Genomic DNA, 24,150 nt, shown 5'->3' with positions numbered 1-24,150 from the left:
GAACACCTTCAGGACCTGAACTCTAGCCTGAGCCACACACCTGAAAACACTGGTTTCAATTAACTCATTAAACCAATGTGATGTTTTTCAGATACAGAATCTTTGAAATGTGAGACATTTTGACTGAAAGGAGAAAATGATTTGAAGAAGAAGAAGAAGAAGAAGAAGAAGAAGAAGACATTTTGGGGACATTTGACATTTGTCAGAATTAACATGTTGATTCATCACATTCTTTTTTTAATTTAATAAATGCATCTTTTTGACTTGTTGAAAGTAAAATCTCACTGATATATTTCTGATTTTTGTCATTTCAATTGAGTTTTTATCATTTTGTTTTATTGTTCTACAGTGTACGTTTGTATTATTTTGATCTGTTTGTTCACTGTTTCGAAAAATGCTTATTATAGACATTTAAAAAGTTTAGTGTTTTATTGATATTACTCCAATGTGAACAAAAATGACTTAATACTGTGGATGTTATCAGTAAGATGAACTACTATCATAATCACTGGATAACAGAGATGCTATTATTAATAGTACTAAAGGTCAAATAGCCAAAATGAATGAACAAAATAATAAAACAACATAACTTGGCTTCACTGTTTAGAGACCACAGTGGAAAGAAAGACATATTATAAATGAAATCTAAGTGAATTTTTCTTAAAGCTGCAGTAAAGTACTTTTGGCCACCAGGGGGCAGAAAAACATCAAAACAAGCAGACAGATGCCGCTGCAGCTGTTTGTGCCAGCTGATGGATGTCAGTCCAGTATTCTCCCTCTTTTTGCTCTGGTTATGGTCTCCAGCAGCTCTTCAGGGAAACGCCTTTCTCTTTGTCTAGTGAACATCGGCGATGTTCATCGGCTTGTCTCTGAGTCCGTCTGTCAAAGACGGACTGAAGGAGGTGAAGACGCTGAGACTGAACCAGACAGACACCAAACAGAGAGGCTTTGTCACACCTGCATTTCAGCAATGTGGCTTCATTCAGTGTTGATATGATCCCTGACTGCGCGCGCGCGTGCACACACACACACACACACACACACGCACTCACACACACACACACACACACACACGCACACACACACACACACACACACACACACACACACACACACTAAGCTCTGGTTAATGATTGGTACTATATGACTGTCTTTTGCACTGACTTCTGTGCAGGCGTGTGTGTGTTTAATGCAGTGTGTGTGAGTGTGTGTGCGTGTGATACCTGCACTAAGGCAATGATGCAACTGTTGACAGTGTGAGGCAATCAGTCTCAAACCAGGAGAGAGAGTCTGTCTCAGTTTATTTAAAGGAAACTTTTGCATTTTTATCTTCTGAGACTCGCAGCAGGTGCTGGCTTCATATTGACTGACTGTCGCTTCAGTCTCATGAACTCACCAGCAGATAAGTATATTTCCCAAAGTGTCAGAACTTTTCCTTTAAGTGCAGAGCTGAAGTCAGGATCTTATTACCAGGACCAGGACCTATCAGAACCAAGCTTAGCATAGAGACTGGAAACAGGGGAAACAGCTCCCTGTCCAGAGTTTAATAATACACCTACCAACATGTCTAAAGCTCACTAATTAACACGTTGTCCCCCTCCTCCAGTGTCTCCAGCATGTCCCAGTGAGCAGGCTTTGCTTCAGATGTATGGTAGTCTGCATTGTTGGGCAGTTAACAGCTGCAGTTAGCATCTGCACAGGCTTTCTGATGCGTTTACCAACACAAAAACAGTCCAGACAGGTGAAAATTTCCTTCACATTCAATCTGAACGCACCTTCAGGATAACTGTCATAACTGAGTCCTACCAAGTGTTGAATTATCCAAAATATAATTGCAGAAAGCAAAAGTGGGAAGTTTCTGAAATAAGACAAATGAATTATTAAAACAATGAAACACTGGCGTGAAGAAAACTGAGCTCAAGATCGTTTCAGTTTGATCAAATGCAACTTTATTGACCCCTGCAAGGACAATTTCATGCATGTGAGAAAGTGCTGTTAATCACAAAGCTGAAAGAAAAGGCTGTAAGCTGAAAACAGGGTGAAATAAATACATGAAGAAAGCCGAACACCTCTGCAAACTCCTCAAAGACCCTCCAGGATACCTCCTGGAGTCTACTCAGCAACACCTCCTCACACTCAAGAGCTCCTGAAAATGAAATCTTCATAAGTTAAAATATTTTACAGCTGAGAAATAAATGATTGGACAACATGACTTCATATTATTTTCATCAGTCCTGGTTTGACATTAGATTTAAAGGTCCTGATGCTTCTTTGGGTGTCTGAAAGTGTTTCCCTGTTCTTCCATTCTCAGGCAGACCCTGACCTCTAGTGGTCGACTTTTGTCTTGCAGCCAGAGGCAGCTGTGATTAAAAACAAGTTTTCTATGTTTGAATCAAACAGTTAATTAACCCACTCAGGCTTTTTGGGGAGGTTTGAAGAGGTTTGTGAGTTTATTTCAGGGGTTATTCTTAAGTTACCAGAGGTGTTCATGAGTTTTCCAGGCCATTACAGGCAAGTAAGAAGTCATGATGTCTGTATTTTTGGGATGTCAGTAACCTGGTTTACACTGATCATTTACAAACGTAGACATGGTGGATATTTCATCAGCTGATGCTAGTCAGTATTTAATTTATTTGTCCATTGACATGCAAGTAGTGCAATTAAAATGTCCTACGTGTTTTATTTAGTTTTTTGTTGCTCTGGGGTAAGTCAGGGTGGTGACAGCAGTGTCCTTTTCTGTCCATGATGATTTCTGTCCATTCAAACTTCTGAGGAAAGAAGCTGAAGAAATAGACATAACAATTCTTAAAATGTAAGAATTAGAAGTGTTTATTTTTCCGCTGAGTATTCTGTGTCCTTTACATCACAATAAACGATTAATTGAATATGAAAAATGTAAAAATATGGGAAAAGGAAATGGAAAATCACAAAATGCATCAATGTCACATGAAGATTCCAGGACCCAAAGCGCTTTCTGAATCAGTGCCATTCACACAAAGAACCACGTCTCATTGTGCATGTTTGAAAATGCTGCATCACATGATGAGTTAGAAACTAAACTCTAAATCAAATCAATCCTGATGCTCTGAGCCTGTTTTTACTGGCTGTGCTTTGATGGGCCAACATCAGAAACCCCCCGCAGCACTGAGGGTTGTGACAGCAGCCGACTCCTTCATCATGTGACGCTGCACAGAGGAGGCAGTGTCGCTGAGCTCTCACTCTGCTACGGGTTCTGAGTACCGCCTCCTGGCAGGTCGATGACTCTGGAACCGGCTAACAAATAAACTAATAAGACTCCCAGGGTTGTGTTCCAGATTTCCACACAGCGGGTGAAATGAACCATCTTTGAGGAGATACGTTGTTTTAAGGACGGATTCAAAGCGATGATTAAATGGAGTGGGACGTGTGCTTCTTGCGCTCAAACAACTAAGTGATCCATCTTCCCTAACGTAGACGATCTTCGGCGGAGCTAGCCGGCTAACTAGTAGCGCAAAGAGACGCCATTAGTTGTGTGAAAAGCAGGCATTCGCATCAGGTGGAAAGGGGAAGTAGCTCACTGTTAGGACGCGTTTCCGTCACACCTGTTGGTAGATATTGATATAAGTCAGATTCTCTTATGCTGTCGAGGTGTTTTGTCCTGATTTTAGCTGTTTCTCTGAAGTCGGAAGCTGATGTGAGCTACGCAGGACTTGAGTTCCAACGGGGTTAGCTTTAGCAGTGCTAGCTTGATAACGCTTGTTTTGATAAATCCGAGGACTTGTTTAATAGACTGCCAGATATGGCGGCGGGGGGCACGGGCGGAAAAACCTACTCGTTCAAGGTGGTGTTGCTGGGGGAAGGCTGTGTGGGGAAGACGTCGCTGGTGCTGCGATACTGCGAAAACAAATTCAACGACAAACACATCACAACTCTACAGGTAAGACACCCAGGAAGCTGCTGCTAGCCCGGGTTAGCCTGCTAGCTAACCCGCCTCGGAGCCGTGACAGTACATGAGCTGTTAGTTTTTTGGGAATCAAAGCAGAGGGCGGTGGGGGTGTTGTGTTGGGGTGGGGGTGTTTGTGTTGCTGTCACTTCGGTATGGACGCGTGTTGCGCTGCCCGAGCCTTCCCGGGAGAGCGGGGCTATTGCGAAACTGAGCTGGTGTTGTGGTTGAAATCGGAGCTGCTCGTCCAGCGGGATTATCCGAGGTGACGGCGGTGAAAGCCAAGCGTCCAGATTTGAGTCGAGATCTGCACACCTGCCGAGAAATCCACCTCGATGTCAGCCTGAAATGCACAGATATCAGAGGGGGAGCTGACACACAGACTGTCAATCATCAATGTTTGTCTCATCACTAATTAAATCTAATCTTCGGCCTGAACTCTGGACAGAAATCTCACCAGAACATCAGCAGCTCTCTGCTGCAGCAGTGACTAAATGCTCACTGTGTAGCCTAAAACTCTCTTTATAATGTCATTAATACCAGTAACTAAGTACGTTTACACAAGTACTGCACTAAAGTACCATTACTTCTACTTCACTGGAGTATCTAAATTTTCTGCTACTTTAAGCTGTTACTGCACTGTATTAACCTGATTCATGCAATTACTTTCCAGCAGGGCTGCCTCTAACCATTACTTTCACTGTTGATCAATCTGTCCACTCTTTTCTCCCTAATTGATTAGTTTGGTCTATAAAGTGTCAGAAAATGATGGAAAATGTCGATCAGTGTTTCCCAAACTTAAGAAGACGTCCTCACATGTCGCGTTTTATCCACAGACACTCAGCTGACTGATCTGAGCTGTAGCTAAAAAAAAAAAACAAACTTCAAACTGATTAATCGATTATCAAAATAGTTGACAGCTAATCGATTAGTGGTTGCAGCTCTGCTTTACAGATTAAGATTGAGCAGATAAAGCTGATCGATTTAGAAAACATGATGCTGTGCTGCAGGTTAAACAATCCTACAGTTTATGAAGTTTATGAAGTGTTTAACATGAACTCGACCAGCTGTAATGTCAGAATACTGCTTATGGGTTAAAGCATCAGTAATAATACTCCAATAATATGATTTATATGTGATAATACAACTATGAAAGGTACCATTCTGCCTAACAAGTGCTTTAATACCTGAAGTACATTTTGCTGTTAGTACTTTTTTAGTTTTACTTGAGTAAAATTTGGAATGCAGGACCACAGAGTATTTCTACGCTGTGGTATTACTACTTATACTTACATAAATTACATTAGGTACTTCTTCTGCTGCTGATTTAAACTAGTAAGAAGCATGAAATCGATCTTTCAGTGCACATTTTTGAGATGCTTGTGTTGGTTCGTGACGTCACAGAAACATGAGGTCGGCTCTGGCTATGAGCTGGAGTCGCTCCCCGGATGCTGCACAGTGGCTGGAGTTAATCTGGAGTATTTTAACAGATTGCTTTAGCAGAAAGGCCAACATTCACCGTTCCAGCTTCTGAAATGTGAGGATGTGATGCTTCTGTTGATGATACATGAAAATAGACTCAATATCTTTGGCCTGAGGGAAAGTATAACCAGCATTTTTCACCACTTTCTGATCCTCTGTTGGTCAAACGATGAGTAAGTGGAGAGGATAATTACCAAGAAACATGAACCATGAGCTGCAGTCCCAGTTTGAACAGTGTGTGTAACGACAAGTGCAGGTTAGAAGTTTATTTTCCATTGGCTATAAAAATACAGAACAACATTATGATTCTTCTGAACCAGCGAAACAGAAAAATGCATCAAACCTTATAAAGAAACAACTGTCGCTTTCACGACCACAGTCAGATAATAACACATTAAACACAAATTACGAAGGATTAATATGTTGTAAATATACAAGAAAATCCTGTTAATTAAGAACACATTTATGTATGTATGTCTTTACAGCACACGTCAGCTTTTTTCAAGTCGTCAACGTTGAAAAACCAGAAAATATCACAGAATTACACAAAGCAATTTCAAAGTAAAAGCTCAGTTTCATTTCCCCTTCTGTCCTCCTCTTTAACAGGTGCTCACTCTCTATTTCTCAGTCCTGTCTGAGCTTCATGGAACAGTTTCTGATTCAACTTCTCAAACACTTTCTGTTTTATATCACAGTCAACTGAAGGTTTTTGGCTTTTAGATGCTGACAAAACAAATCACGTTAAACTATTATATAACATCTTCTTGGCTGAGCAGATGGAAAAAAGCCTTATTGACAGACTAATCAACAGTAAACATTTGTCAGTTGCAGCTGTGATCGTGTTTATCAAAAATGCAGGTGTGTCTGTGGTTAGCCAGGTGGGCGGAGCCTCTGTCAGTGTCATTGGGTTGATTTGCATCCCTGATAGGAACAGCAGTTCAGCTACGTCCAATCCCAGCAGAGAGGAGGGTCATGAAGGAGGATGACGCACCTTAAACTGAAACTCTGTGATCCTCCACCTCAGTGTGTGTTTCCAGGTGCTGGGGACTGAATAATGTTGTGTAAAGCCTCGAGTGATGTCACATGAGTCTGAGTCGATTGAGGTTCTGTTGGCGTGGAGTCAAAAGAAGGTCAGACCTCTGTAGGTGCTGCAGGCTACTTTAGCTGCTACCAGCATAATACACAGCTGTCCATCAGCCAGCTGTCAGAGGGAGAGTTGCATTATGGGTACTGTAGGCACCAGTTTTTGAGATGGAATCAGAATGTGTGGAATAAAAAAGATGATATTTCTGGTTAATGCTGGCTGTGACCGCTGAGGGTGAGCCTGTGTCTCTGTGTCTGTCCCACCTGAAAAGACTGAGGAAAAAGACTTCACCGGGGACCTTTCCATTCATATCTTTGTTGAAATGGCCTTTGAGCTGTGATGCTTTTGTGCTCTGTGTGTGTTTGCATATCCAGTTTCAGCTGCTCTGCTAATGCGACCATGTTTGGCTGTTTATCTGCTGCGCTCAGGTTTCAGAAAGCTCTCACCGACCATGCAGGAGAAAGGAAAAGAAAAGGGGAAAATCCAGGAAGATGATGCAGCATTTCCATCCGATCCGCCAGAGATGGAGCATCGGTAATGACTTACAGCCGCTGAATCAGTCCACCACAGTGTGTTCGTGCAGAGCTCCGGGTTTCGGTTGGCGGCGTGAGCTGGAGGTGTAGCCGAGCTCCTCGCACTGTGTCGGTTGCGTCATAATCAGCTCTTGTGTACTCGCAGCTTTTTGTGTTGGAGCCCGAAGCCAAACTTCACCCAGAAATCTGTTCCTCTTTACGATCTGTTTGACGGAAAATGATGAAATGTCTTTGTCGGGCCCGTCAGCACTGTAATACTGCTGCATTTTCATGCTATCGGCTGCTCTGATGTACATGTTTTGTCTTGAAGTTGCACGTTGAGTCAGTAGGAAAGATTTTGTGACGATAGCTTCACTCAGACATCAGTTTCATTTCAGCTGAATTCGCCCAGCATACTCAGATACTTCATGAGGTTTAACTTATCATGATGTGATACTTTGCTGATATCAGGAAGTGCTGAGCAGACCTGTGATTGGCCCAGAGTAACACTTTGATATATTTGATATAAACTCTAATCACGTCTGTTTACAAGTTCAATGGTAAAATGAACACGCTGACTGGCTGGTGGAATGAATGAAATCTGGTTGGTGGCCTCAGCTGTGAGGAAGCAGAGGGGATGATGGGAGGAGGAGGAGGAGGAGGAGGAGGAGGAGGAGGAGGACGGGATGAAGAATGTGCTGGACCCCCTTCAGGTCACAGTCACATGGTTTTCAGTGCTCCTCAGCCACATATCTGCAGGGCTCGGACTTGCTCACATGTGACCCACAGCCCAGCGGTGCATTATGGGATCACAGCTGGATGCAGTGACGCTGTTGGCACAAGAGAGGTGATTGTTTGCTGCCGGTTGTAGAGAAATGTCTCATTTTCGGTCGTCCTGTGTCTCTTTCCCGGTGGATCACAGTGAGCAGATACAGAGATTCTCCTCAGCTCTTACGTAAAGACCTCAAATTGAACGTGAAACAAGGCGATCAGGGGATGGAGGGATGGATGGTGGGATGGTGGAGGTGCACGAGCTCTGCGTGATCAAGCAGTTTCACAGTCTGTCACCTGTGACTGAGACAATGGCCGCCGTCTGTCTCTGTCGTTTTCAACATGTCCGGCTGTCACATGACTCATAAATTCATGCTGGGACTCGGCCACATGATACGGTGGACTACATGCTGGACCGTGACCAATCACGGCTCGCTGTCTTTCATGAGCAGCGTGACCGTTTAATACACATATGTCAAACTTATTCCACAAAGGGCAGAGTTTTTCGGGTTTTCTTTCCAACCAAGCAGCAGCACACCAGACTTGACTCATTTCATCAGCTGATCTCAGTCTTCAGACAGCTGATTGGTCAGACTGTGGCTCTTGATTGGTTGGAGGAAAAACCTGCAGCCACACGGCCCTTTGTGGAATAGGTTTGACGTGCCTGGTTTAATGTGTTATGATCTCTGGCCGCTCGCTCTCTGCTGTCGGTTTCATCATCAGTTTATTGGCTTTCGAGGTCTGTTACTGAGACGCCTTTGAGCAAGGTACAGATCTTCACCAGGATCAAGGAGCTCGTCTTCGGTTGCTATGCTTACCATCACGTATTACTGAGGTGGATTCTGTGATGTCGCTGGAAACACGTCCTCCATCACTGTCCACTGTGTGTTTATTGGTTATTTTCCATCTGTGTAGTCATACAAAATCAACAGATCCTGACAGCTAGTTAGCATGAAGCTAAGCTGTATGGCTCCAGGCTTGAGCTGTGGAAACGTGGAGTGTTGGTGACGATCAGTTAGTCATTAAAATCATTTTTATCAACTGAAATAAACAGGACATCGTTCTGACTTAAATCCATGTGAAAAAGTTTTGGCTGGGAAACTGAAAGCTGTTTTACAACAACAACAAAGAGAACAAACTGTTCAGCACCTTTTAAGACAAAGTTGTGTGTACAGGGTTGGAAAAGAAATAAAAGGAGGCAGAGAGACAAATAGATTCAAACAATTCAATAAAATAATACAAAATTAAATAAGATGTCCAGCAGTAATAAAGGCTGACGGTCTGTGGCATCTGTGGTTCAGAGCTGCTCATTGTTTATTTAAAGGTCGAGTTCCGGACCACAGCCAATCAGCTGACAGATCGCACACACATACGCGCACACACTCACTCACTCATTCCTTCCCATAAGCACGTCATCACTCGTTCATCTGTCTCTGAGCCTGAAAACATGAATCTTGACCCTGAACTTCTCTTTCCCTCCAGTAAATCAGGGAAACGCGACCTTTCACCCAGAAAGTCTTCGACCTTTCGGGTTCTTATCAGAGTGGCGTTCGACGCGCTGTTGGCGAGGAGCACTCAGACTTTACAGGTTAAAATGAAACCGACGGATTTCCTGTGCAACACTGCAAAAACCAAAGCCTGAAGTAACTGGGTTCACATGTTTCTGGTTTTCTTTAAAGGTTTTTGCTTTGGATTCATTCAGTGACGAAACTTTGAACTTTTTGTTCTCTGTTTAAAGTGAGCAGAGATAGAAATCAGTCAGATTTCAGCCATTTTTACACAGTTTTCCTTTATTCTGACACTGAGCAGAAATAAAACAGTAAAAAACACAAAGGAAAAATATTCTCATGCCTTTTTATCAGAGTATTCATGGATAGTACGTCGATTTCCTGTGTACTACTTGCTGAAATAGTTCTTTGTAGTAGTATTGTTTTAAGATAGGATTGGCATATTTTAAGTACGTTTGAGTACACTGACTAAGGAGTACTTCTACTATGAATACTAGAATTAGACCCACAGTTTACTTCTCACATCATTTAGTTTGTTCAGGCGTTGTTTCTCTGCAGAGAGATTAAAGTAAGTACAGCACAGTGTTAATCCTCAGGTAGTGGAGAGGTCAAAGGTCACATGGTTGTGAAGGTAACCATGTGACCACGTCGTCTCAGAGGAGGAAGGTGTGGAGGAGGAGGAGGAGACACGCTTCAGCAGCATGAGCAGTGTTAGCTGAGTCAGGCCTAAATGCTAACATGCTAATGCTAAACAGATATAATGTTTAGTGTTTTAGCATGCTAATATTAGCTCATTGGTACAAAGCAGAGGTGCAGCTGAGGCTGATGGAGTGTCAGAGGATCAGTGAGGGTGTCAGATGTCATCTGGAGGAAAAAAACTTTGACCTGTTTCGACTGCTTTTACTGCGTTTGTATCGCAGCGTCTGACTTGGATCTGCTTTCAAACACCAGAACCACATGTTTGATTCCAGCTGTCACTGAAGCTGATTTGTTTGATTATTGAAATCTGATAATTGTCTTCTTGGTGTCGTCCTCTTCTTCTGTAGGCGTCCTTTCTCACAAAGAAGCTCAACATCACAGGAAAGAGAGTTAATCTGGCCATTTGGGTGAGAGCCGCCATCCTGATGCTGCCTTCATGCCTCCAACAGGAAGTTCACTGCAGCAGTGTTAACCTTAGTGTGTGTGTGTGTGTGTGTGTGTGTGTGTGCGTGCGTGCGTGCGTGCGTGCGCAGGACACGGCAGGTCAGGAGCGTTTTCATGCTTTAGGTCCCATCTACTACAGAGACTCTAATGGAGCCATACTAGTGTACGACATCACAGACGAAGACTCCTTTCAGAAGGTAAACGCTTCTGATTAGATGATCAATATGTTTTGAAAGTGCCCGCCCTTTTCCAAACAGTCTCCATGACGTCTTCCAGATGTTTCTGCGTAACAAACGCCTGAGAGGTTAATTGAAGCAGAATATTCTGTTTCCTGCTTCAGTTCTCCATCAAACGTTTCTCCTCCCTTCGTGTCCTTTCTTCTCCTTATTTCTCCCATGCTTCTTTCCTCTTTCATCCCTCCTCTCGTCCTTTTTTGTAACGTTTTTCTGGTGCGACTCAGGCTGTGCTAAAGCCTCATTGATCTTCTTTGTTTCTGTCTGCAGGTGAAGAACTGGGTGAAGGAGTTGAGGAAAATGTTGGGGAACGAGATTTGTTTATGTATAGTAGGTAAGTCTCAACGAACGTTTACTTCACCTGAATGTTAGAGAGTCTTAAAACTACATCTTTCTCTCTCTTTGGAATTTTTCTTTACCCAAAACCTGACCTTTATCCAGTGTGCTCCGTCCCTCACTGTGACGAATGACAGATGCCAAACAAGTAAACCAGCAGCCAATCCCGGTCCAGCTTGACATTTGGCGTGCTGTGATGTTACTGGGTGGCAGGAAATCAAAACTTCAATCTGTTTACTTGCTGCTTCAAAGTTCAGCATTTTGTGAAATCCCCTCAGTCACAGATCGATCCCACTCTCAGCCAACAGACTGTTAGCTTAGCTTAGCATAAAGACTGGAAGCAGAGGGAATCAGCTAGCCTCAATCTCCAGATCACAAACGCAGAACGTCTCAATGGGATAGTTTGATTTGTTGAATCACAGAATCTGATTTCCAATGAGGGAAACACAGCAGATGTTTTTATGAATGTTTTTGTGGATAAACTGAATCAGACGCAAATTGTCCTTCAGATCAGACGGATGCGATTTGTCCTAAAAGACGTCTGGACGGGATCTTTAAATGTTAGAAGAGGAAAGCAGTGATGAAGGAATTTAAAGCTTCCTCAGATGTCTGAATGGTGTGTGGCATGTTTGGCTTCGAGTTGTGTCTCGATGAGGGACGTTTCTGCGTGTTTTGGTGCTTAACTGGATTATGTTGTTGATGTTCTGGTCATCATGTGTTTGGACCGGCTCATCGTTTGGGATGGCAGCAGTTATACAATCTTCTGTCTGATAATGTAATAATGTAATTTTGGTGTTTTTGATAAAGCAGCTTGTCACGAGGACGTTCTTCAAAGTAAGTTTAGGACGCTGGAGTCTGAGGCTCTGAGCCGTTGGTGCAGAACAAAGAACAAATATGTCTGAAAGTGGCGCTTAAAGAGCTGAGAGAAGAGAGGAAAGATTCTGTGGAGTTTCTGTTTGCTCACAATCTGGAAAACCTACAACAACCAGAATGCACTGTGCTGAATTAACATAAAGCCAAGCCAGAAGACAGCTAGCTTAGCTTAGCATTAAGACTGGAACCGTAGTGTAACAGGATGTGGTTTCATGGAGGTTATGTGGAAGCAGGAAGTCAGTGCGTCTAGCTCAGCACTTGAAACTGCGGCTTGTCTTTCCGGACAAACATTGATCATTCAGGGGCTGTAATGTAGGACGAGGTCAGGTTTAACTGATCTGAGAGCCAAAAAGATCAAAGGTCTGTTTGTCCTGTCATCCCTGCCATCGTCCACAGATGGAAACGTTTTGCCGTCTGTCCTCAGTTCACTCAACAACCACCACGTAAAACGAGAGCTGCTCTGAGGCTGAATCTGTCTTTCTTCTGCAGGTAATAAAATTGATCTGGACAAAGACAGACACGTCTCAGTGGAGGAGGCTGAGAGGTAAGAACCAATCAGAGGCCTGAGCTCTGCTCGTCTCCGGCCTGCTGTCGGTCTGAGTGTCTTTTCTGTGTCTCTGTGTAGTTATGCAGAGACGGTGGGAGCCAAACACTACCACACATCGGCCAAGTTAAACAAAGGCATCGAGGAGCTCTTCCTGGACCTCTGTAAACGTAAGAGACGCTTCCTAAAAGACGGACATCAGACATCCTGATGTTTTCACCGAGCTTTTCAAGAATATTCTGATCGTTTATTTACCGTTAGATTTGAGGCTTTTCCTGTTTCTGTCTTTGAATCACGCTACATCTTTCTGTGCTAAATGAATAAACTTTATTTATAACACACAGTTTGGAAACCAGCAGCCGATAAACTGAAGAAGTTTTCTAAAATGACAGAGAAGTTCCAGAGGTCTGTGCTGCTGTTTGAAGGTTTGACGTCCGTCTGTGCTCTCAGGGATGATGGAGACGGCTCAGGCTGAGGAGAGGATGAAGGGCAACGGAGCCAGCCAATCCGCATCGAGTAGGCGGGGCGTACAGATCGTCGACGACGAACCACAAGCCACGCCCGCCGGAGGATGCTGCTCTTCTGGCTAACACATGCACACGCACACACACACACATTATCGAGTGTCTTGTCAGCTCTAAAATCCTAAAATAATCCCAGTTTTTGTTATTGCTGTCTCTGCTGCTAAAGAGCAAATCATATTTAAAATGTTTTAATCATCGTTCCCTTCAAAATAAAAGCATCTTATGGTTAAATTGACTGTGCTTTCAGCCATTTAAATTTGACTAAAATCACAATTTCAGCACTAAAATTGAATAAAAGTGAAAGCTGCCTGACAGCCTCGAGCCCTCGGCTTAACGCACACACGAGTGACGTGAGATGAGTCAGACTTCAGATTTATGTTGTCGTTTTTGGGTTGGATCTCTTGAGGGATAAAACACATCCAGACACACAGACACACACTGTACAAACCTCCATGAATCACATTTATCCAAACACACAACATGTTTCCCGCTCCAGAGGCGGAGGAGCAGCAGGTGGTGAAACGGCTCCACCTGCTGGACGGGAGTCAGACTGCAGCACATTAAAGGGCAGGTTCATGAAAATATGACGTCTGAACTCAGCTGCTCTGAAATCCTTCAGTCTGTTTATCAGAAGCCAAACACCAAAAAGAAATAAAACAAAAATGTCCAGGCGGAGCAGAGCTGCTGTTGATCCTGATCTTTGGTTTGTGACTTAAAACTTAAATATTAAATTAACAATAAGAAGAAGATCACTGATCAGAACGAGGCTGTTTATTGTTTTATTAACGTTTATTTCCAAAACCTGAAGACGTGAATAAATGCTGATGATTGAAAAGCAGCAAATCTTCAATCAACTAATCAATGAATCGTTAAACCTCCAGTCGATTCGTCAAACGTTGTCAAATCACATTTAGAATCTTAAGAAAATGAATTAACACAAACCTGAAACGTCTCAGTTATGATTTTCATCAGAACAACATTTTTAGATTTGTCATTTTTCAAAGATAGCAAAGAGAAAAGCAGCAGATCAACAGTTCAAACTGATCGACTGATCGTTGTGCAGCTGCTCCTTCATCCTCCTCTTCCTCTACATTACACACACACACACACACACACACACACACGCACACACCTGGACAGAGAAGTTTTCCAGTGCATGTTTAATTTCTGTAAAAGGCTTCGTTTGTTTTTCATTTAAAAGAAATGACGAATTAAAAAGTGAGCAGCCGTTATTTAATAAGTTATATTCACGTGGCGGTGATGGAAGTCTGTACATGAACAAAGTTTTCTCTGTACTCTCTACTGTGTACTTTTACTGTTGTTTTCCTCCAGGCCTGTAGCTCCATTAATCTCTGCATACTGAAAGAAAAGTGCAGCGACGTTGTGCAGAAGTCTGCAGGATGTTTGATCTGCCTTTGGGAAAAATCGACGCTGTTCTGTCCTGTTCATCCTGGAATAATTAAAAAAAAAAAACTAAAAAAAAACTAAAATATGGTTGAAAAGGAAAAAAAAATCATCGCACTTTTTGGAAATGTCATTTTTTAAACTGCTAGTGTTTTTGTAAAGATAATAGAACAATTATAACGATTTACACAACGCACAGACGTGTTGCTCAGACTCTCCTTATTTCAGCCTCACATGTTCGCACAACGGGAATATTCAGGAAACTTACAGCAAAATTAAACCACATGTATTCAGTGAGAGTTCAGTGTTCCTTCATCACCATGAACACACACAATTACACACTACAGCACACACATGGATTCATCCGCCGCTGAAAGTTGTCCCAACAGAAGCTCTGTTTCCTCCCATTTGTCTGATAAAAACTACAGCAAGCAGCTGATTGCGGAAATGAACCTTTTTAAGCATGAATATTTATGAGGTGTTTTCAAAGATTTAGTCGTCAGTAGGAACAAATGGGATTGAAGCTGAGAGCCACAGACAGGAAGTGAGACAGACAAAATGTTGGGTTGGGTCATTTGTTGACAATAAGAAAAATACAGAACAGCAGCAGAATTTAAGTACATATTTACTAATAACTTGATCGGGATCAGAAATGTTAAATCTATGTTTGCGGTCATTTAGAAAGTTGTTATTCCACAGTTTGTCCACCAGAGAGCGCTGAAAATGTCTTGATCTATATCTTGAGCTATGTGCATGTGTGGACACATGAAGTCAGGCTACAGCACTGTGAGGCCGCACACAGAGCTAAATGCTAACGTTAGCATGCTGGTGTTTACCAGGTATGACATTCAGCTCAGTTTATCTCGACAGCTGCTAACGTTTGCTAATTAGCCGTTAACACATCAAGTGCAGCTCACACTGATGGGAACGTTTGCAAGTGTACACATGTTGACCTGATGATGAAAAGTCAGAGGATCAATAAAGTTATTAAGGTTCATCCTGAAGGGAGCACGAACACTGGAGCACATTTCAGCGAAATCAGCAGAATCCTAATCCGATGATAATCCAACAGGCTGCCTAGCTGGAGTCAGAGGACACGTCCTGCAGACTCTGACACAGACGCAGTTTCTTTGAAGGTTTTTATTGGTGTAAGTCGTCGGTGATCTACAGTGTCAGCTCACAGCAGAAAGAATCAAACATGATACAAAGAAGAGATGAAAAATTTAAAGAATATTTCCCTTTTCTCCAGTTTCACAAACAGCCTTATTTGTCTTATAAAGCGACTTCCTCCGAACATCCAGGTTTTCTCCTTTATTTTCACATGGAATTATAAAAAATAATCTTAACTTGGCTGAACCGCTCAGCCTCTGTACAACAGCACATGCTTTCAATTTTGCCCCAAAAGCTTTGTCGACACAATTTCCAAAATAAAAGCCTTAACTTTCCGTAGTTTGACAGATTTCCTCCGTCATGCTGGTTAACAGGGAAATGTGGGTTATGAAGCGTCTTTCTAGGACAAGCGTACAGTGATTACTGATTAATATTGTAGACAGGAGATGAGACTAACAGGAAAGAAAAGACCCTCTGAGACATTCTCTAACAAAAAGTACAGGATATATGTGTGTAATATTTAAAAAAAAATAAAGTAACTGAGATGAGAGTGACTCCTCCACAAATGTACCGCCGGTGGATTAACATCTTATCAGCCATCCAGGTTTGGGGACAATACGCTCTGAAGCTTTTAAATAAAAGGACAAATATTTTCTGTCAGTGCTTCTGTTTTTGGCACTTATGGTTTATCGTCTCACTATAAGGCCATCTGCTGAACCAAAGGAGAATCAGGAAGGACTGCTGGTTTGAAAAGAGGCTTTCATTCTTTTTTTGCATTGTGTAACATGCAGAAAGTGCAACAACCTTCAGGAGAGCGCAGCCAAAAACAAAATGAAGCTCTTCTGAGGTTTGAGTGGAATGAAACAGGCCAGACAGGAAGTGACTGAAGGTTTTTTCCCACCAACACAAGAAGATGATGTTTGTGATGCACAAAAAGCTTTGGCATTAGTGCCAAAATTCAAAGTAAAAAAAAGTGAATTTAGAGATAAAAAACCAGCTTTTGATTCACTTCCTTCAAAAGGAAGAAAAATCCGAATTTGGAGTAAATTTTTGTGACTTTTGTCGTGTTGAAAAGAACAAATTTAGCTTTTCTCGTTTTCTCACTGATGATGATGATGATGACGATCTCGTCTGATGGAGAATGAGCTGAAATATCATCTCGTGATCAGAAAAAACCTTTGCAGACACAATCCTCTGTTGAATGAAAACAAGCAGATTCTGACAAATATGCAAGTCATCAATAAGCCCCGCCCCCACAACACCAACCAATCAGCTTCTCTGTCAAACTAATTCAAATGAGTGACGCCGCGGATGTTTTCAGGGCTGCTTCCCATCAGAAAATGAAAACCAGTGGTGTCTCCATCCCGTCTCCACCGAGACGACAGTCAGGACTCTCACAGTGACGTAAAGGCACTTTGGACACTCTGTCCTCTAACTGCATAAATCACCTCAAATTCAAGAATAAACAAGAAACAACATAAACAACCTGACTTCCTGAACCTGTACATGAAGCTAACAGAGCAGAGGCAGCTTGTCGTTCCTCTAGTACTGTGGAGGGTTGTGCAGCTCCTGGTATTTGGGAGGAGGCGTGGTGAAGATGGCGGGGACAGACAGCAGGACGGTGGGTCTGTTGGGGTAACGCATCTGGTGGATCATGATGGAGGACAGAACCATTCCCAGCAGCTGGAGGTCAAAACAAGAAGTAAAGTTAAACGTGTCCTGTGAGACAGTTTTTCAGATGAAAACCTGCTCAGTGCATGAGAGTCAGCTGGAAGCAAACAAGCTAACAGATTAGCATGCTGGACCCTTCAGGGATCATGTGACCTTTGTTTTGCTGGTCGTGGCGTTTCCTGTATGTTTGAGCGTCAGGTTGGATGTGATCGACCATCGGGTCTGACAAATGTTAAAGTAAGCGTTGTTAAAACTCACCGCCAGAACAGCCAGTGTGAAGACGACCCCGATCATGATGTCAACGAGCAACAGGACGTAGTAGATGATGATGGGTAAGCAGGTCTGAAGACGGAGGAGAGCAAAGGTCCAGGTATTAGTTTATCTGGTTTTATACATCGTGTGCTCAAGCTGCTCAGTTACATCTAACTGACCTTCATGTAGACGGACTTCTTGGGCTGCATGAGATGCTGTAGGAGGAGGAGGAGGAGAAGAAGAAGAAGAAGAAGGTCAGCTTGTTTTTGAAGCCACTTACTTTCCGAAGACAAAGCGTTTGTGTGTTTTGAACTCACCATGTAGGCCACGGCCTGACACTTGCCCTCCATCTCCTCCTCCGGGCTGCACAGACAGGAGTCGGGGATGTTCTGCTCCCAGTCCTCATAGCTGAACAGCCCACAGCAGTGCAGCTAAACACCACAGAAGAAGAGGAGGAGGAGAAAGCAAACAGGAGGATTATTATTCACAGGAAGAAGAAGAAGAAGAAGAAGAAGAAGAAGAAGAAGAAGAAGTGTGTGAGTGCAGTGCTTTTTGTCTGAGAAGACAAACTGGACTGAGGGACACTGTGATGGACATTTCTCTCATGTGTTGACAAACAGTTTATGGACAGAAATAAAATCTGTCTTCGATAATAAGAGTGGGTCCATTTCTTCTCTGTGTCATGCAGATCAGCGTCTGCACCTTCATATTCCAACATGTCACCTTTCAGAAGAAGCAGGAGACATTTTGTTTTAGGAGATATGTTGTTTGAAGTTAAAGTTCCCATGAGGTCAAAATGTTTGAGTGTTGAGTGTTTTCATCCTGTCCTGGTCATTTTGGAGGACTTGACTCATCCTCACTCGGGCCGTTTTCTGATTTTGCTTCCACTGAGGGATTTTCTGAATGTTTCAGACGCCTCCACGGAGGCACGAAGACAATGACGCTTCTTACCGACTGCTGCCACTTTATTCACTGATTCTGAAACTGAATCATATTTTCTGTCCTCTGCTGCTTCATGGGAACTTTAAGAGTCGAGGGCACCAAAAATAATGAAAACGAAACTGAATATTAGAAACTTTTCAGGAAGTAGGCAGAAATGAAGGAACTAAAAGTCTCAATCCAGAAGTCGCTGTCGCCTAAGTTCCTCTTTGAACTCACGTCCGATTCCTCCCTTGAATAAATGATTCATATTCAAAGCAGCAGCGAGCCGACCTGCAGGCTCATAAAATAATTCACTAGCTCTTGGCTGAACTCCACCGATTTGCATTTCTCCCTGACGACGAACCTGTCGGTCAGCCAGCCAATCAGATGACCTGAGCCACATCTGGCTGCACTCCGGGCCCCGGGCGCCGATCAGATGGCAGCCCACCGCTCCTGGTCTGCCGCGGAGGAAAGACGACCAAGATGGGTCAAATGCGGAGGACAAATTTCACCAATTGCATAGCGTGTGAGCGCGTATGTGATGTGTGACAAATAAAGGGGATTGTCCCTCTGATTCTTCAACTTCACTCAGTGGAAACTGGTCAGCCAACAGCAGTTTGACTGCAGAGCTTCAGCCAGGTCAAACACGACAGCGAGAACACTCTGAAGGTCATGGTGATAAATTAAACTCAAACCCAGGATCAATTCTTCACCTCCACGACGCAGAGACAAACGATCTCACCACAAGGTCGATTCAGCAGCTCGTCTAAAGCTCTCCATCAAATCATGTGACCGTCATCAGCACATGGAGTTTGGCGTCTGAGTTGTAAGATAAACACTTTTGTTTCTGAGCACTATCAGAAGAGTGTGTGTGTGTGTGTGAGTATCTTACCTGTGTCTGCAGACTTTCAGCCATGTTCTTCACCTCGCCTGAAGCTTTGTCCAGAGGCAGCAACTCACGGAACTTGTCCTCCAACACCCCCACCAGCTAAACACACACACACACACCCATCATTATCATTATCATCATCATTATCATCATCATCATCAAATCAAACACGGACTATCAGCAGGTGAATTCTTCACTTCCTGCTGCAGGAGTTTTTTAAGTTTTACTCCTGCTGATTTCATCAGATTGCCTCAGTGGAAAAGACGTTTCCAGACGTTCCGGATGGTTCTGTGGAACAAACCATGTGGTGAGTCAGACTGTTCAATCAGGAACAGTCGGGAGAAACCACAGCAAGCAGTTAGGTCACGAAAGAGCCAATCGCTGACTGACGTCTTATTTAGCTGCAGGTGAATAAAACTGTGCGATCAGGTATGTCTGCGTTTCACTGAGTAAAGAAACACTTCGGCTGTTTGAAGGAGCGCCTCCTTCAACTCCGCGCTTTCAAGAGGAGGCAACACGGAGGGCGTGGAGGCTCCTCCCAGCACTCTGAGCAGAACCTGGCCTCCATCGAGGACAGCAAGGTCGTCTCATCCTGTGTGGAGGTCACAGCGGTCACAGTGACCTCCACTCACACAAAGCCTCTGCTCAGCCCAATCACCATGGGCTGAAATCTGAACAACTATAACAACGTCTAGAGGACAATTTATTAAATGTTAGCTGAGAGTGGATGTGTGTGCTCAACTCAAAAGAGCACTGAAGAACCTGAACTGAACGCAAATGTGGTCAATCTGGTCAATGTGATCTCCTGCAGAACCAGCAGCAGAGTGTCGGGCTCCTTACCTGGGGACGGGTGAGGGCGGTGGGGATTCCAGCTCGAAGCATCAGCAGACTTCCAATCACCATACAGACCAGGAACTGTTGAAGGAAACACAGAAAGTTTCACGACGACAGCCAGAAATTCACAAATTGCATCACCGTGTTTCAGAAAAAGTGAAGTAACCAGAAAACTGAGATTTTAAGGAAGAAAAATGGAAAATGAGTTGGCACAGTGTTTGTCCTGTGTGTGTGTGTGTGTGTGAGGGTTTTTGTCTTTAGGTTTGTTCGGTTTGGTTCTTCCCTCAGAGACGTCACAGACGACCTGAATGTGGAAAGTTCTTTCAGCCCCCCCGTTTCACCATCCCATGCTTCCCCTCAACCAGATGACCTTTGCACTCACCACGATCAGACACACTTTGCTCTCCTTGTGGGCGCCATAGGCTCCCAGGATGGCGATCACCATGGTCACAGAGCCCACGATGTAGAGGATGATGAGGCTGGTGGTCCGACCCTCCAGCTGCAGGCACATTGATTGACAGGTTAATACTTCTTAGGTTTATTTTCTTTACCTTTCTGCTGCTAAACGGTCAAGTTTAAACAGTTTGTTCTCACGTTGTCTCCTCCATTAACGTTTGTGAGGATCTGCCACAGCAGAGCGAGCGTGATGATAACTCCACCAACGATCTGAAACAAAACACAGACCTTCATCACGTCCAGAAACTAAAACATGAGGAAGCAGGAAGTGCTCCTTCACCACCTTCTAGTCTGAACATTACAGTCAACTGAATTTTTGGGCCGTTGTCAGACAAAAACATCCAGCCAAACATCTTTTAATCAAGGAAATAATCTGCAGATTGATGGATCATGAAAACATTCTTCAGCTGCAGCCCTCTGTGACGAAACACAGGAAGCTTTCAGGCTTTAATTTCACACATGTAGATTTTTGAGACGTTAGTGGAGGTGGTCTTCAGTTCAGGCAAGGTGGGCTGCCTCCACCATGAAACACTGCAGGAAGCTGTGACCATCAGCTGCTCTGCACTGAGTTCAAATGATTTTAAGTTTGCTGTGGTTTACATCTCCATTTAAAGATTTCCATGTGCAACACAATGAGTTTTGTACCAGAACTCTATTACAGCAGCCATCAGGGACGCACTGACACAGATACGGCATCAGTATCAGTATCATCACTGTAATGGAAACTAATCCAATAGAAGCACGCCTGATAACACTTCACAGCAGCCAGGCGTGAACGTTAACCTCTCATCGGCCGAGCAGGCGGAGGAGCTGCGACGCCAGCAGTCTGGAGATATTTAAGATAAGTGATGATAACAAAAGTAGAACAGACTGCAAACTGACCTTAAAATAACAACAACTGTGCTCAGAGGCAGTGTGTGTGTGCGCGCCCGCGTGTGCGTGTGTGTGTGTGTGTGTGTGTGTGTGTGTGCGTGTGCGTGCCTGTGCCTAATTTAATGGAGTTATTAAGCACTCAGTTCAGGGTGCAGAAATACCAAAGCTATGTTTGAGGTGTCACGATTCTCCAAATCCAGACACGATTCGAATTTTTTGAAGTGCGATACTCTCACAGGAAGGCGAGGTAAGTCTTGAGGGTAACCTGAACTCTAACTTGTGACGCAGACTAGCGGGTTTTTGTGCAAATGGTTCTTTAGGCGGCCATAATGAGGCTAGCTTAGCATATGGCTAACTGAGAGGCTGTGTGCTGCGTTCACTGTCACAGAGGAGAGATAAGACGTGGCTCTTGGTGCAGTGTCAGTATGGCGTACTCCTGCTTTCCTCATAGCACAGTTTTTGAAATGTTTCCGGCAGAAACGCTGAGCTAGCTGCTAAGATAAGCGCAGTGACGGTAGCCAGCAAGGGTCAAAGAACTGGATTCATCTCCGACTCCAATAGAGGGAAACGTAGCTGCGGGTGACATGTAAGATAATGGGTTTTTTCCCCGTTGGACATGAGCAATTAGGTGAAATACTGTGAAAATCATCGATCCTGCTTTTGATTTCATTTATTTTAAAACTGAGAGTTTGTTTCAAGCGATTCTTGATTCGGAATCGCCATCATGAAACCCTGATTAATAAGCAGTGACACCACTACTTAGTTTGTCCACTAGAGAGGATTAACAAGCTCTATTATTATTATTATTATTAGTAGTAGTAGTAGTATGTGTTACCGAGACTCATGAGGATCCTGCAAAGAGCTGCTGAGTGTTTGGGAGAAAACACAGAAAGTCAGGCTGGTTACTGTAAATAAACTCCAGGAGCTTTTCATGTGAAAAAAGGTCCAAACTGAAGGTTTGACTGGGAAACTGAACAGCTGCAGATCATTACAAGTAATTGTTGTTTAGCCTTCAGACTGAGTGGAAACAAACAACAAAACTGAGATAAAAGAAGAAGAAACGAGGAGCTGGCTAACAGAAAACCCATCTGCAACTACTTTCAGCGTCTTTTCAGGCTCTTTTTTCCTTGTCTGACATCATAATCCATTATATAACTACGATTGTTGGACAGAAGAGGACATTTGAGGACACCACCTTTGACAAACCAAATACTAAAACCTGTTTTCAACATAAAATACTACGACAAAGATGGAAAAAGCGAAAATACTAACAGAGGTAAACTTAAAAAACACCATTTCCTACAAAAAGCAGAAAAATGATTGAAGTAAATAACAACCAGGTAGCTTCAAACACTCAATTAAAAGGTAGAATAGGGGAAAATAAGTGAATAACAGGCTGGAAATGTTAGAAAAATAGTCCCATAGAGCTAATCTCATATGAGATATAAGATTTAAGCTAGCTTTCAACTTATTTCTTTAAGTCGCCAAAGAATCCCAAAGAAGACGATGATGATGACTGTGCACATTTTCATTCACCAACATATTTAAAATTAACCGGATACCATTAAAAAATATACATAACGCTTCATCCTAAGTTTTAAACTCTGAATCACGTCTTTTTTAGACTCACATGAAGCATATTTTAACTTTTGATCGGTTTGTTTTAATATTCTGAGCTCCTGTTGAAGGTGAATATAAATTCAAACGTTGTTGTTCATCTCATTTAAACCCTTTCTGCTGAATAAACCTTCTGTTTTAAATACATGCAAATTATTAAAATAACGCTAAATCTAGAAATGAGCTCCTGAGCCAGAAAGGCCGGACAGACTCCGACATCCACTACGCACTTTTTATTCCACAGAGATCCCGGAACGGATCAACCGCCGCCATGTTTGACGGCTTTTAACGCGCTGACTCACCGCAAAGAAGATGTTGAAGATGGTGAAGGTGCGTTTGAGGCAGGTGTTGACCTGAGCCATGTTTAGAGATGAAAATACAGCAAAAATACCGAAACGTCTCTCGGCTCCGTGGAGACTCAACAGCGGCGAAGTACAGTGAGGACTGAACGGGCGGGTCGGCTGGTTTTAGGTGATAGGTACAGTCCGACGGGCGAGGGCGGGGCTTCCAGTAAAACGCAGGCAGGAGGCGCCGCTGGGATGTCCGATATGGAGACTTCCGTTGGCTTCTGGGGCAAAAGAAAGGGAGAGTCAGAGGGAGGGAGAGAAAGACTTGATTCCGGGAAGAGAAGTGGAAAATCCCCATTGTGCTGACGGTGTGTGGAGCTGAGAGCGTTTCAGGTCTCAGCAGCTGGGCGGGCGGTTTGGCTGCACAGACGGACGGAGTTATGTCCGAACATGTATACCCGAAACAAGTCCAGATCCCGGAAATGACCGTCCTGCTTCTCCTCAGAAAACGGTTGATAAAATGTCACCAGCAGAGGCGGAACAAGTATATCCAGTATAAACTGTACTACATTCAAAGGGAAACAGAGACGATACTTTTACTGCACTACATTTATTTGCAGCTGCGCAAAGCACTAAGACAGTGAGAACTTGTACTTCAATGGAGTAATTCTGACACTTTGAACTTCTTCTAATTTCAGAGAGAAATACTGTGGCCTCCTTTTTACTTCATTACATTTGTTTGACAGCTGCAAACTCAGATTAATAATCCAGTGACATCATAATGAGTACTTCTGGTGTTTTACAGTAAATTTAAATACTTTTACTAATAACAGTATTTCTACACTGGCTGGTATTTACTTTTTCACTTAGAATGTGAAGTCTCAGTCATGAGGGTCATGGTTTT

At 43.3% G+C, this 24,150-nt stretch overlaps 2 protein-coding genes across 2 annotated transcripts; one reads left to right on the top strand and one right to left on the bottom strand.

Moving 5' to 3' along the window:
- The first annotated feature begins 3,451 nt into the window (after positions 1–3,451).
- rab21 (RAB21, member RAS oncogene family) lies at positions 3,452–16,076 on the top strand. Its single transcript, XM_076721695.1, has 7 exons — positions 3,452–3,916; positions 10,326–10,385; positions 10,512–10,619; positions 10,926–10,989; positions 12,354–12,408; positions 12,490–12,578; positions 12,859–16,076. Exons 1-7 carry the CDS (start codon positions 3,779–3,781, stop codon positions 12,996–12,998), a joined length of 654 nt encoding a protein of 217 aa, XP_076577810.1. The 5' UTR covers positions 3,452–3,778; the 3' UTR covers positions 12,999–16,076.
- Positions 15,462–23,763, bottom strand: LOC143314651 (tetraspanin-8-like). The gene is made up of 9 exons (XM_076721693.1): positions 23,262–23,763; positions 20,608–20,679; positions 20,396–20,512; positions 20,020–20,094; positions 19,183–19,278; positions 17,687–17,800; positions 17,549–17,584; positions 17,376–17,459; positions 15,462–17,129 (listed from the first exon to the last, which is right to left on the bottom strand). The coding sequence occupies exons 1-9, from the start codon at positions 23,319–23,321 to the stop codon at positions 16,989–16,991; spliced, it is 795 nt and encodes a 264-aa protein (XP_076577808.1). The 5' UTR covers positions 23,322–23,763; the 3' UTR covers positions 15,462–16,988.
- Between the last annotated feature and the right edge of the window lie 387 nt (positions 23,764–24,150).

The sequence above is a fragment of the Chaetodon auriga genome, chromosome 22 (genome assembly GCF_051107435.1).
Source record: "Chaetodon auriga isolate fChaAug3 chromosome 22, fChaAug3.hap1, whole genome shotgun sequence".
NCBI classification, from domain to species: Eukaryota; Metazoa; Chordata; class Actinopteri; order Chaetodontiformes; family Chaetodontidae; genus Chaetodon; species Chaetodon auriga.
The sequence above is the reverse complement of the archived record's forward strand: the minus strand, read 5'-3'. Positions and strand labels throughout refer to the sequence as shown.

What these genes read in the sequence shown, in the direction of transcription:
- rab21 (XM_076721695.1), top strand. Translation starts at nt 3,779, where the DNA reads ATGGCGGCGGGGGGCACGGGCGGAAAAACCTACTCGTTCAAGGTGGTG. An exon ending in GAGTTAATCTGGCCATTTGG is followed by an intron (nt 10,386 to 10,511) that starts GTGAGAGCCGCC and finishes GTGCGTGCGCAG; the next exon opens with GACACGGCAGGTCAGGAGCG. An exon ending in TCAGTGGAGGAGGCTGAGAG is followed by an intron (nt 12,409 to 12,489) that starts GTAAGAACCAAT and finishes GTCTCTGTGTAG; the next exon opens with TTATGCAGAGACGGTGGGAG.
- LOC143314651 (XM_076721693.1), bottom strand. Translation starts at nt 23,321, where the DNA reads ATGGCTCAGGTCAACACCTGCCTCAAACGCACCTTCACCATCTTCAAC. An exon ending in TCTTCAACATCTTCTTTGCG is followed by an intron (nt 20,680 to 23,261) that starts GTGAGTCAGCGC and finishes GTTTTGTTTCAG; the next exon opens with ATCGTTGGTGGAGTTATCAT. An exon ending in GTCAGGCCGTGGCCTACATG is followed by an intron (nt 17,585 to 17,686) that starts GTGAGTTCAAAA and finishes CTCCTCCTACAG; the next exon opens with CATCTCATGCAGCCCAAGAA.